Below are 13,264 nucleotides of genomic sequence, written 5' to 3' on the forward strand. Positions count from 1 at the left end.
TACCAAGGCAAGTCCTCATCAGATTTACTCTGAATGTGCACTCCTGTCTAATATATGCTAGGTCTATGGCAGTCTATTGTCAGATATTTCTACCACATTCTGTAAATTAAAAATTATTTACTTTTCACCAGGTGATCCACATATTACTCCAGTCAAGAGGGAAAAGGCAAACTTCTCAGTAACTTCAGCAAGCAGACTGTAGCCCCGTGTATCCTTGCGCTTTGGGCTAGCAAGAGCACAGAGTATCTCATAGAAAAGATTTCGACTTTTATCAGTGAGCACCTGTTTTTCACCTTCAACCATTACCTAACATGGGAAAGTAAATGGTATCACTTACAGGATTATAAAAACAATCATTCCTTGATTTTCAAGAACTAGTATTTATGACAATACCAAAACTATGTCAGGAAGATAAATTAAATTAAATATTTAAATTACTTGACTACATTTATATACTGAGAAATGTTATCAAAAGTGGAAAGTTAATTGATAAAATCTTAGGCCCCAATCCTGATAAAATCTCAGGCCCCAATACTGATAAAATCTCAGGGATCTGACTGTATGGAGCTCATTATAAGACTGGAGCTGTAAACTGTCTGAGAATTATTTCTCAAGCCCAGCATTACAGAAATTTAGATACAGAAGGAGCACCTTAGAAACACACTTGAAATATAAACTCATTGGTTTTTAACAAATTATACAATTGTGTCTCATGTATTGTTTTGTTTTTAGTAACTTTCATTTGTTTTTGCAGTACAGCATTTTATTGCTTTGATATACTCAATTTTACATGTAATTTCATTAATTATAATAAAGGCAGATTTTCTACTTGCCAGTATGAATTAAAAAGCAAATGCTGCTAATTAGGTTCTCTCACTGTGAGCCCACTTTTAGTAAAATTTTCAATTTTCTCTTGTTTTAGTTCCGAAGTTTTCATTTTTCCCATTTTTGCCACCAAGATATAGGACATAGTCTAATGTCAAATGTATATAATAAAAACATGCTTAGTAAGAGGAGTTAGATTAGTAAGGAATTGTGTGGAATTTACAGTTCTTCTAAAAATTCTTAACAAAGCAAAACCTCATTTCAATAGCTCTCTACCCACTCCTATTCCCAAAATGCCACCATTATATGCAATTGAGTGTTGTCTTTAGTCAGTATTATTGTACTATTGTACTATTTTGAGCCTCGGAGCTAGATTCTCTGATACATTCTGGCCCCTATGCACTACTCTGGAGGTACCTCTTGAGAGAAACACTTAGCTAGTGCAGTGCCAAAATATTCAGCTCCTATGTCAACCTACAACTCCAAGACCTAGTGTAAAGAAGAGGGGCTTGCAGAGGCATGGTGCTCTCTGGCAATCCCCAGCTGGTTACTGTCCCTGGGGAACCATAGTGGTGGTTAGAGTAGCTCATAGGCCAGCACAGATCTACCCTGAGAATCAAGAAGCCATAGTAAGCTCTGTGATGCCACTGCACCAAGGGGGAAACTTGGCTTTGCAGAGTATCTGAGCTTTAATATGTAATTTAATTCTTAGGCTGCATTTTAGCCTTTGTGCTTGGTTTTTAATTCTTGGTAGCCATCATTATTAGTCTAATTGCAGACAGGCAGACTCTTTCCTGACCCCTGGAATCCTTTACCAAGGATTCCGCTAGTTCTGTTTTTAGAACTGCAGCACTGTGTGTCTCAAAGGATCACTACTGCTGATTATCATTTTGATATGTTCACAACCCATAAGAGTTATTACATCCTCATGGAAGTCGTTAGTCATTTTGGAGGAGGCACATGAATATTTACCTTATCTATTATGTGCATCACAGCAGTGAGCTGTTCTTCTGTAGTTTCTGTGGAAATTTTGACATTTAAGTTCTGGAGGACCCTGTTCAAAATGATATCATCAAGTGGCTGGTACAGTTGGTCAGCCAGCCCCCAGACTGATTGGGCGTCTGAATCTGAGACAATTGTGATGTTGGCAATACCATATGCATCATCTACTCTGGCACCCCCTGTGGGGTTAGAAAGCACAACCTGGAAACGCTTAGGAAATGGATTTAAGGATCCCGTCTCTGGAGTCAGCATTACATCCAATACAGCATTTCTCTTTCCAGGTTCAAAAGTCAGTATGCCCTCAGATCTGGCAAAATCCTGTCCTGAAATAGCTGGTGATATGAAGGTGCGACCAACAGCTTCAGGTCTTTTCAGCTCCTGGAAACCAAACAAGAGAATTCTAGGCAACATCATCATAATGCAGTGTGTTTAAAACTAAGTGCATTTAAATGGGTAAAATCCATTTTTTCTTTAAAATGTAAATATAACCTATTAAAATTAAATTCCTATTTGGTAATAATCTGGAATATCCTCCCCACATACTTTCTGTATTGAACCAAAATGCTTTAAGGTAAATGTGATGGGGTCTGCGATAAATTGGGAGGAGGCAGAAATAAAGTAAAACAGTCTCACAGACCTTTGTTATTAATCAAGGGAGTGAAAACTTGAATGCTGTTGAATACATCAGTGACCTGGGACAAAGAGCTTCAGATGTTATAGCTATTAGGAAAGACTAAGTAATGTAACATTTATGGTCAATGAGAAGAACAGGACTAATTCTACAGCTTCTGCTCACCAGCAGCTCCTGGTGACTTCAACAGGTGCTAATCATATTCAGTGGCTGCAGAACAAGGCCACTCAATTAAGGGGAGAGGTAGATATTGTAAATAGGTAAACACCAAAAAGCTTGCGGTACAATTGAGGTAAATGAAATTCTGAGAGCATACTAAAGAAGGATGATTCTAGACAACTGCCAGAGGGGATATCAGACTCCAAACCAAAAGGCACAAACTTAAATTATGGGCTAGTCACAAAAGGAATCTAGGAGACATTTTGAAGAAGGTAATTAAGGTGTCAAATGGATTTTTCTCAGGCAGAAACAGACACATTAACATATTCAATAAATTTTAGGCAAATCCTGGACCAGCTTGTGTATCATACACCAGGGCACTAGTGCAGCTTTCAGATCTATGCACTTCCCATTCCTCAGATCTAATGTTCCTGTCCCTGGCTCCTCCAACCCTCCATACCCAGTGTACACTGCCAGGCAGGAAGCAGAACTCTATGGTGCTCCAAGGGGTTTCCCCCACATTGTACAAGACACTCAATCCTGTCTTCTCGCCCTTCTTTCTACCACAGAAATCCACTAGGATCATAGCAGCCTCTTTGGCCATGAAGAAAGGAGTAGGATTTTTTTAATTTTAATTTATTTTATGTCAACAATGCCTAGCATGAGGAGGTCCTGGTCCTGACTGGAGCCTCTGGGTTTTCCTATAATAAAAATAATAATTCTCTATGGTGTTTATCCCTTCAGTACATGAGCCCCTTATAGACAATGTATTTATCTTCACAATGCCCCAGGGAGGAGGGAAGAATTATCCACATTTTACGAGGGCAAATAGATGCACAGACAACAGGAAGCTGTGTCAGAACCAGAAACTGAACCATGATCACCTGAGTCCCAGTTCAATGGTTTATCCACAAGACCATTCTTCTTTGACCTTTTATCATGGAAATATTACAGAATACAAATGCAAGTCAGATATGTATCCAGGTTTAGGAGATCTATACATGGACTCATTTCCTCTTGAAATATTACAGTTTACCTATCATCGGGTATACAGAATTTTTATTATTTTTTAATTTGCTTTTTTGCCACATGCCATAACCTTTATTTCTAGATCTGATACATAATAAGCGTTGCTTAAGTGGAAACTAGTTTTCTGGGCTACTATTCAAATTCATAACACAATACAGCTTTGGGATTATCTGTTGATCATCACACATAAGATTCCTTCAGGCAACCCTCAAAATGACTCCTATGCAAAAGAAAGGATTTTTAATGTCAACTATTAGAACCCTTCTGAATACTGCTAGTGCTGACTAATTAAATACTTTTACTAGGTAACCAGAACATTTTCATTTCACTAAACAGCTTATAGTAAATCAACGTGATTGCTTATGTGTGCAGACTTGCTCTGGAAACAAGTCATCATCTTTGCCAATTAGTGACAGAAGTGACTGTTTATTTGCCCCTTCCAACTGGGTTCCCAGAATCTGCAGGAAGCAGGGAAATAAGTGGTGATAAAAATTAATAGCGTCAAACAAAGGAAATATACAGAAATTGTGGGAATGAGACAAACATCTATTTCCAGTGAACTCCTTCTCCTCCCTGCCTCCCCCTTGACTTCCTCTCTCAGAGTTTTTTCCTCACACTTTGGTACTCTGTCCAGGGCCGGCTCCAGGCACCAGCTTCTCAAGCAGGTGCTTGGGGCGGCTGTTCCGGACAGGGGCGGCAGTTCCAGGTATTCGGCGGCAATTCGGCGGACGGTCCCTCACTCCGCCTGGGATCGTGGCTTTTTTTAGATCGCGACTTTTTTTTTTTTTTTTGGTTTTGGCTGCTTGGGGCAGCCAAAACCCTGGAGCCGGCCCTGACTCTGTCATGCTCAATACCGCAGATTGTACAGCAGTGGTGTTACCGTACATGCCAAAACAGGCAAGCTACCTGTATTAGCCTAAGCGTATTGTATGTGGTGAGAAGTGATGCTGCCATTCCTTCTCCATTTACCAGATTCATGATTAGGGATCCATGTTCTTTTTCCTAGCAAGAATCCAAAAACCTGCTACCATACACTTTAACTAAAGTACACTGAGCAGCTACTGTAGAACAAATCCATGGCAACACAGGGATACACAATTGCTATAGTTAAACCTGACACATATGCAGCATGAAATAAAACTCAAAGCCTTTTATTAAAGGAAAGGAAATTTCACCAGCCAATGCATAATAATACTTCAGTATCAGAACATTTCTTTACAATAATGCCTTTTGGCCCAATACTTGGCCCAAGTAGTCAGCCAAGTGCTAAGCAGATGCAACAGGAAAAAACTAGGGGAAATCCTCCCCCCAGCCCATGGGCTGGCTGTGGATCCACAGAGGAGCAGGAACTGTGCCTAGATAACTGTACAATGTTGTGCATAGTACCTGTCACTTGAGCTAAAGGAGACTCTCCATCAACTGTCAGCAGTAATAGGGTTATTATTATTTTTGAGACAACAGACCAGCAACTAGTATAAGGCTATATGATCAACACACCAACAAATGAATAGGACTGATATCATCTATTGGAGAAATAGACTAGCAGTATGTTTTTGCACTTCATAAAAAAATTGCTGCCCCAATAAAAAAAATAGATACTTACTTTCTAAGGCCAATGGCTCAAGAATATTGCCTGGACTTAAGTAACTGTAACCAACTAAGATATGGATTAGACTTCTATGAAAATGCCCTCTCTTTTAAATATTCTATGGACATAATAGAGGAAATCACAGAAGTTTGGTACGATACAAACGATTATACCTGCTGTGGCAGAATCCACATTGTAAAGGGAGGAGGCTAAAGCCTAGGAAAAGCTTTAACAGGGAGTGGAAGTGGTGATGACCTATTTAATACTTCAGGATGACCATAGTTCTTGAGGTTATTGGAAGTACCCTGCACAAAATTACTTTTGGTAAACTGATCAAAGTGAGATGATTTTAGTAATGGGAAACAAAATATGCTAGACTTATCTAAGGAATGACCGCTGCTATAAACATGTGTAACTTCAGCTTTTCCTAGATAAAGTAAACCAGGGCTAACCTTACTTGCTTATGCTTTAGAGAATAAATGAGGATATTATACACAGTCTTACCTGCATATTATAATTAACTGAGATGGTTAATGCTGTACTAGAGTCTCTAACCACCTGCAAGCTGATTAAAGTGGTCTTTTTATTAGCCACAGCCAGACGAGATCCCACAGCAAAATATAGTAGGCCATGAGGAGCATCACTTTCTGGAACAGTTATGTAGGCAAATCTGGCACTGCTGTTTAATGCTGCTCCTGAGCTTACTTCATACAACTCAACAAAAAAATAAGTTTCAAATTCAGGTACCTGTAAACAAGTGAGAATTCAAGATCATTATAATGTCCACTGATTCCAACAGGAGTAGGCAGTAAAGAACACATTCCATCCTTTTTGAAAAAGTTCTCCTGTTATTATACTGTTTCCCCATTGAATTACTCATTGGCTTCATAGATATTATAAGGCAGATAAAGTACTATCCAAAAAGGGATAACGTTTCAGCGAACACCAATATGGAACAAGTAGGCGAAGAGTCTTATGGTCTTTCACATATAATCTCACACAATAGCCTAACAACATATAGTATACATCTGATGTGCCTCCAGGATGCTGTGAGACATAAGTCAAATTTTCAAATTTATGGAATGACACAAGGTGTAGATTTGTGCAGAATTTGTCTCTTTAATTCCCTTTTGCACCTGCAAAAAATATGCACAAACATGTGCACAATGAATTCCAGGTGGAAAATTTGCATGCCTGTTTAAGTACAGGTTTTTGCCCCTGCCATTAATTGTGACTATTTTTTGAAGGTGGAACTCAGGTCTCAAGCGTTGAAAAAAATTGACATGTGTCTCTAGTGTTTGTATTAGTGTGACTGAACCTCAAAAGGTTCAAAAGTTTGGCTAAGCATTTTCACAACTCTTAAGTCTGCAAAAGTAGGCTGAAAATATCATGAGACAGGCTCTTCCATGAGACTTTTGGTACTTCCTAGTTCTAGTCAGTCTGGAAATACAGAATGCTGTATTTCAATGGTCATACACCAGAGAATTTGATCATGCAATTCCCAAATGATATTTTTCAACATTTTACTGAATACAGTATAGCAAGTAATTGATTTTCTAAACAAAATAAGAAATAGGTTAGGCTACATTTTCAATAGGACCTCCACCTGGTCTCTGATTTTTACCCAAAATCAAATGTGAGTACAAATGATATAATGAAGATGTCTAATTTCCTGATTTTGCATCCTCAAATCAGTGTGTTAGATATCTAAATATCATTTGTATCTGTTATTTTAGGCAGGCATGAAACTGCAGACATAAACATAGAGGATATTTTTGAAAATGTAGCCCTGGACAAGCGAAAACAAAGCAACTCGTTAAAAAACAAAACAAAAAAACGCTTATTTTCCAATTAATGAAGGGTGAGCACTGAAGACACTGTAACTTATCTTCTCTCTGTAAATCTGGCCTTGTTTTTAAATTCTGGCATTTTTGTAAATACTAGCTTATTTCTCAGCCAAAACGGGATCCAATTGTTAGCCGACAGAGTCAATACAGTTGAGGTTGAACTGGACACAGTAGCTGCCAGGTGTTGCAGAGTTCAAACTTCCCAGAAGATCTTGAAAGTGACAGTGTACCTGTATCATATTTATGTTCATTTATAATGTAACAAATATGCAGAAACAGTATGGAAAAAATCCTTTAGAATTTTTTTCCCACATGAAAGGGCAGGGCATATAATTGGGGCATTGTAATCAGGGCAGGTGATGGCTCTCTACACTACATGATCTTGTTATTGATATATAGCTCTTATTGCTTCCATTAACCAATCAGATCAATCTTTGAGACCAGGCAGGTTTAAGATCCCAATTTACTGAAATACTGCCTTAGTTATCACAGTCATGCACCGTATTAGGTCCTAATTCAGCAACACACTTTACCTGAAGCACTTGACTGATCCTATAATGTTCATTAAAGAACATGTTTCAGTCCCATTGGCTTCAATAAGACATACATTTGCTTATAGTTAAGAATGTGTTTACATGTTTTGCTGAATCAGATGGGATTACTCAGGTCACATGGTTAAAGTGAATCACATATTAAGTGCTTTGGTGAAACAAATATTTAATGTGCGAAGGGTAAAAGCGCATTTGTACTGAATACTTATTTCACTGAACTGACTGCAACCTACTTTACCTTATAATTCCTGTATGGCTTCAATAACTGCAGCCTTCTCTAGGGCCAAACACTCAGCCCCTTCCTCAGTTTTTAATTAGCCATTCTTGAGGCAAAGCAGGAATTAAAGAAAATGGGAATTTGTGTGAGGACTGAGAAGAAATTGAGTAAGGACCTGCAGACGTGGCCCCTGGATTTTATGTTCTCTCAATCAGGGCCTATGGGGTTTTTTATATTTGTAAGTAAGTCATGATGCTATATAAATATTAATAAACTACTCACATTATCAGGTTTTATTTCAACGGAGATGTTGCATATTGTTTGACCTGCCATGCAGGTGGTAACCCCTAATGCAGCTAACAGTTCATTTGCCAGGTTTACTCCATCCTTCCAAAGGACAACAGATGTTTTATTAAAGGTCACCCGCCAAAAGATCTTCACATCTTCAAAAGCCCTATGAGCAAAGCAAAGCAGTATAAATGTATTGAAGATGGCAGCTATTGCTTCAGGGAAGCTAAACCGCATAGATACATTCATTTTTTATTAATAATAAAAATTTACCACTGGAAAACAAAATGCTTTCAGAAGAAAAAATATTTTTCTTTTTGTTGTATGTTATTTCCTCTGAAATTAGCTATATTAATAAAAGTCACAAGAGCAATGTCAGCCAGTTATTGGAAAGCAAGCTAGATCCAGGTCTCAGCAAGTCACTTAAGTCAGCAAGTTACTTACGTATATGCTTAATTGAGGTCATGGGACTACCTATGTGGTTAAAGTTAAGCATATGTTTAAGTACTTTGCTGAACAGGGATCCTAGATTGTAAGCATTTTGATACAGGGACTTACTTTCCTATGTGTTTGAAAATCACCTAGCATATTTGAGAGTGTGTGTAGTATGTAAAAAGTATACATACAGTGTGTGGCAATACATAAATATATATTGGCACACATGTATCTTATTAAATACACATATTACTACTCAGACCTACTGTATAATAGCCAAGAAAATCATAAGTTTCAGAGACATTTTTAGCCAAGTAAGCAATTAATCTTAAGTGTGAGTACATATAGCAAGGAAATTAATTTCTCATCTTAGTTATTATGTATATTAGTTAAGTAGATATTTAATTCTTGTTTCTGTTTAGTACCAGTACACTAACAATCACATTTTAAATTTATGAAGCAAGTTTGCCAAATTACAATAAACTATTAGAGCAGCTGAAAGTCAAAGGTTTATTATAAAATTCCATGATAACCTCTTCTGCTAACAGCAGCATCCTTGATTTCAACACAGCACATTACAGCATGTGGGGACAGCACTTTTATCAGCCGTTGCCTGCACCTGTTTGGTTGCCTTGTGACTATCAGCTGCACCTCCCTGTTTTCAGAATCTTCATCAAGCACAAGGCCACTTTGTACCTCTGCACTGAATCCCAAAATGCCATTTTGAAGATCATTGCCTGTATGAGAAACAGTCCAACAAACTGATTAGGAAGCAAATAAAGTTGAGAATAAGTTGTACATATTTAATGAAGAAAGAATTGCTTAAAATGAAAAATGTACACAAGATATGATATAAAGTACACTAAGAGCCAAATTTTCAAAGGGAACAAAGGATGTACCCACAAAAGTCTCCTTCAAACATAAAAAAAACTCATGCGTTCCTACATTTATCTAGTAACCCAAGTGAAATCTTTACATTTTAATTTTGCGGATTGTCTTTTAACTGTGAAAATAGCTCATTTTGAAAGCCAATTTCTGGTCAGATGCCTAGCATCTTCTGTGCAGGTAAACTGAAATCTTCAGAAGCACTTGGGTTTTTCTAACTCTGCTCCCATTGACTTCAGTGGGTCCAGTGCCAGGCCAGCATTAATTACTCTTGAAAATCTCACCCATAAAGTCCTTATAGAATAGGCCCACTCCGAATAACTGCTGTCCATCACAATCATTTAAAAATGCATTAGCTCTAAAGGATCCCCCCATAATGATAGCATTACTCTACACTGGGGAAGAAAGAGCCTGTTCTTTTAATAAAGTCAGCTGGTAAGAGACTTCCAATCTGATTCAGACCCAGCACGTGTGTCATCTTTCTTCCCCTTAACATTGTTTCTTGACCTTATTACCTGTGCTCATTTAATTTAGACCATAAGCTTAGCACATCACACATACCAATGGCACTATATAATTAATTTCTTTAAAACAATCTACATGCATGCAATTATGTGACTAACTTGCACATGCATGCAAATTGTTATTTACATGTACAACTGTAGTAACTATGAATGTAAAAGAAGCATGTACTTGCACACACATTTGACATTCTTTTCCTGGATATGTTTTTCTGATAGCTGTGTACATTCTTTCAAGGACACAATTTGGTCGTTAATCCCTAAGAGCCATTTTGTAATATTAAAAGTATTTTGCTTGATTTGAATTTCCAAAGGACTTCTTATCACTGCTGTTATCCTGTCAAACCACCTACATTATATGCTCTATAAAAACAACTTGGAATCAGAGTGCTTTTAACTCAATAAACAATTCATAAGATTCATATTTCAAAAGATCTCTGTGCAAACTATATGGGAAAATGTTATGGTAGCTATTCACAAATTAAAGTAAACCAGAGTTCTGGTATTAACCTCTGGCATTAGGATGCACTCACTGAGAGAGAAAAGCTCTTAGCTAATTATCAGATTTAATCTACAATAATCATCATGGCCTATATGCTACCCTATGCTTCCAGAAGCAGAGAAGGACCAAAAGAAGGTGGGGAGTTCCCGCACCACAGATTCCCTCTTTGTTTAAACTGTGCAGAAACTACTTCAGAGATTAGGGAGGCAACGGGTCATTGGGAGGAAAGTCAAGGTCAGAGGATCAGACACTGTCTGCACTAATGCCTCCTCTCAGTGGGGACATAGTACATGCTAAGTAAAATACCCCAGGAATAGGGGTTGGGCAGCATCCAGTAGATGAGTCAATGAGAGTTTGGGTCATGAAAAATGCACATTGCCAAAGGAAGAAAAGTGGGATTTGACAGGCAGTACAGAGACATAAAGCCTCCGCACATCTGCAAACTCTCGAGGTTTAGGAGCAAAATACCCTGCATATCTCATGGAAAGAAATCTCAATCTTAATGGAATTTGCCAGAGGAACTCAGAGTTAGACAGCTTTATATGTTAAATTATATTGCATTTATGCACTGCATCTCTGAAAACAAGAATATTACCTGTGATAATTATTGTTGCAAAAGCTGCAAACCCATATTCATCCTTTCCCTCCACAATCTGAGCTCCACCTTGCGGGTCTGAGAGGAAAACATAGAAGAATTCTTCCCCTTCGGGCTCATCATCATCAAGAATTCTGATAGACACTTTGCTTTCTTTCTCTCTATCCAGCAGTGTCACAGATATAATCTGTTCCTCAAAGTCCATCCCTTCAGTCGCCCATGTCAGGTTAGAATTTCCATACACATTCTCAAAAAGAAATTCATCTACCCCACTCTGTGCACTCACTCCACCGAAGGTTTTAACAGTTACTTTGACATCACCAGCAAAGCCCTGGGTCCTTCTGATATTAAGTATCACTGTGTTGGGTGTACTATTGTTTGTGTCTTCCTCAGTATAAATAAATCCAGGCCCAAGACTGATGATTCCATGAACAATATCATTGGCCAATACCGTAATTGCTGCAACACTAAAATCTGGATTCAAACGTGGATTCCTATTAGGATTAAATTTTTCAATGGCCAAAACTTCAACTGAAGTTAACTTTACAAAAAATACTTCATCCATCTCAGAAATTGTGTCATTGATGATAGATATTTCAACTATAGCCTCTGCCTGAAAATGTCCAAACACAAGCTCTCCATTTTGAACAGGTCCAAAGTCTTCTAATGGTTTGGCACTTCCTGCAATAGTCTGATAGGTCAGTTTAGTGAGGTTGCTTTGGAAACCAAACAATCTTTGGACATGCAATCTGATCATCTGCACATCTTCTTCAACTGAAACATGTCTTGAGTTAGGGGAAAATTGGAAGACACCCATTGGCTCAATTTCAGCTACTGTGAAGCCTGATCTGAAATAGAAAACATAAAAGTTGGATTAAGAAATACAAGTCACCCATTAACAATGATGGAGTCTGATACTCTGTTGTCTTGCATTTTATGTAGTCATTTATGGATGCAAGAAGTTGGATGTAAAATGTTATCATACCAAAAAAAGTTCCCTGCTCAGAATAGTTTGGTGTGTGGAGGGAGAAGGGAGGAGATGTGACAGAGGAGGTAAAAAGGTTTCCTTCACAGGGAGTGTTCTTGCATAGGTTCTTGCACAGATCAGGCCAGAGAACTTCAAGCCTTTCAGCCTGGGCTGCAGGCTGAGGCAAGGAGAAACAATTATCATTATGGCCTGCATGCTATCTTCCACTTCCAGGAGCAGAGAAGGTGCAAAAGAAGGTAGGGTGCGTGGAAATGGGGAGTTCCAGCACCATAGATTTCCCCATTACTTTAAACCTTGCAGAAACTATTCCACAGATGCTAGAGAGGCAGTGGGGCAATGGGAGGAAAGTCAGGATCAGGCGAACAGACATTCTCTGCATTGTTTCCTCTCAATACCACGGGGATGCAGGGTGTGATGAGCCAGGAGCTGGGGCAGGAGAAAGAAAGAAAATGAATAAAGATGATCTGGTTTAGAGAAGTATTATTGTGGCATCTTTATAGTTTCTTAGTGAGATGTTGCAGAGGCAGCCTTGCACTAATGTAATTAATAAATAGGAAGAACAATACAAACAACTTACTGGATAAATATAGGAACACCTTGAAAGGAGCTCAGTTATTTAGTCAAATACCTTATAATTATTACTAATTAAAATAGTTATTTTAATTAACACTTTTTGTCCTTCTTTATTAATTCTCCAATTACTTTATTCTCCTTCTTTCCTGGTTCTATTCACTGATAGCTACTGATGGTACTGTAGGGAGGGGATGGAGAGGTCAAGAATAGCACCAGGTATGGAGCAAGATATTGGTCCCACTCTGTAGAGTCCAGCTGACTGGTCTGAGAGAGGTAAATGTGTATGACTACATGGCTGCACCCCTCCCCCAGCATGTAAGGCCTCTCCCCAGGCATGAGTGTCTGGGCAGCACCTACCCACCCTCTGAGTTACTGTCTTGAATGCATCAGAACTGACTTTCCTGGTATATTGGGGATGTAGACTCCCTGCAGGGGAGTGAGGAAGATTTTTCTCTCAGTGTCCAGCATGGGGTAGGGCAGTTGTCAGTGGGCCTGCTCATGGGGTAAACCTGAGCACAGGAGTCAGGAAGGCTTCTGGTGATGTTTGTTATTTCTTGGGAAAGGACAGGCATTGCAAATCTAGAGTAGATTGTTGTACACGTCTTCTTTATCCTCATTCCTCAAATGA

At 38.6% G+C, this 13,264-nt stretch overlaps 1 protein-coding gene across 1 annotated transcript in view; it reads right to left on the bottom strand.

The window, feature by feature from the left end:
* The window catches only part of ADGRV1 (adhesion G protein-coupled receptor V1), a 439,035-nt gene that overhangs the window by 236,532 nt on the left and 189,239 nt on the right, over positions 1-13,264 (bottom strand). Inside the window, exons 76-81 of the mRNA XM_054032481.1 lie at positions 11,076-11,923; positions 9,192-9,309; positions 8,132-8,303; positions 5,739-5,981; positions 1,798-2,205; positions 122-306 (exon numbers count right to left, since the gene is read on the bottom strand). Of these exons, the coding sequence (XP_053888456.1) occupies positions 122-306; positions 1,798-2,205; positions 5,739-5,981; positions 8,132-8,303; positions 9,192-9,309; positions 11,076-11,923 (1,974 nt within the window). The remainder of the gene's footprint in view (positions 1-121; positions 307-1,797; positions 2,206-5,738; positions 5,982-8,131; positions 8,304-9,191; positions 9,310-11,075; positions 11,924-13,264) is intronic.

The sequence above is a fragment of the Malaclemys terrapin genome, chromosome 6 (genome assembly GCF_027887155.1).
Source record: "Malaclemys terrapin pileata isolate rMalTer1 chromosome 6, rMalTer1.hap1, whole genome shotgun sequence".
Classification (NCBI taxonomy): domain Eukaryota; kingdom Metazoa; phylum Chordata; order Testudines; family Emydidae; genus Malaclemys; species Malaclemys terrapin.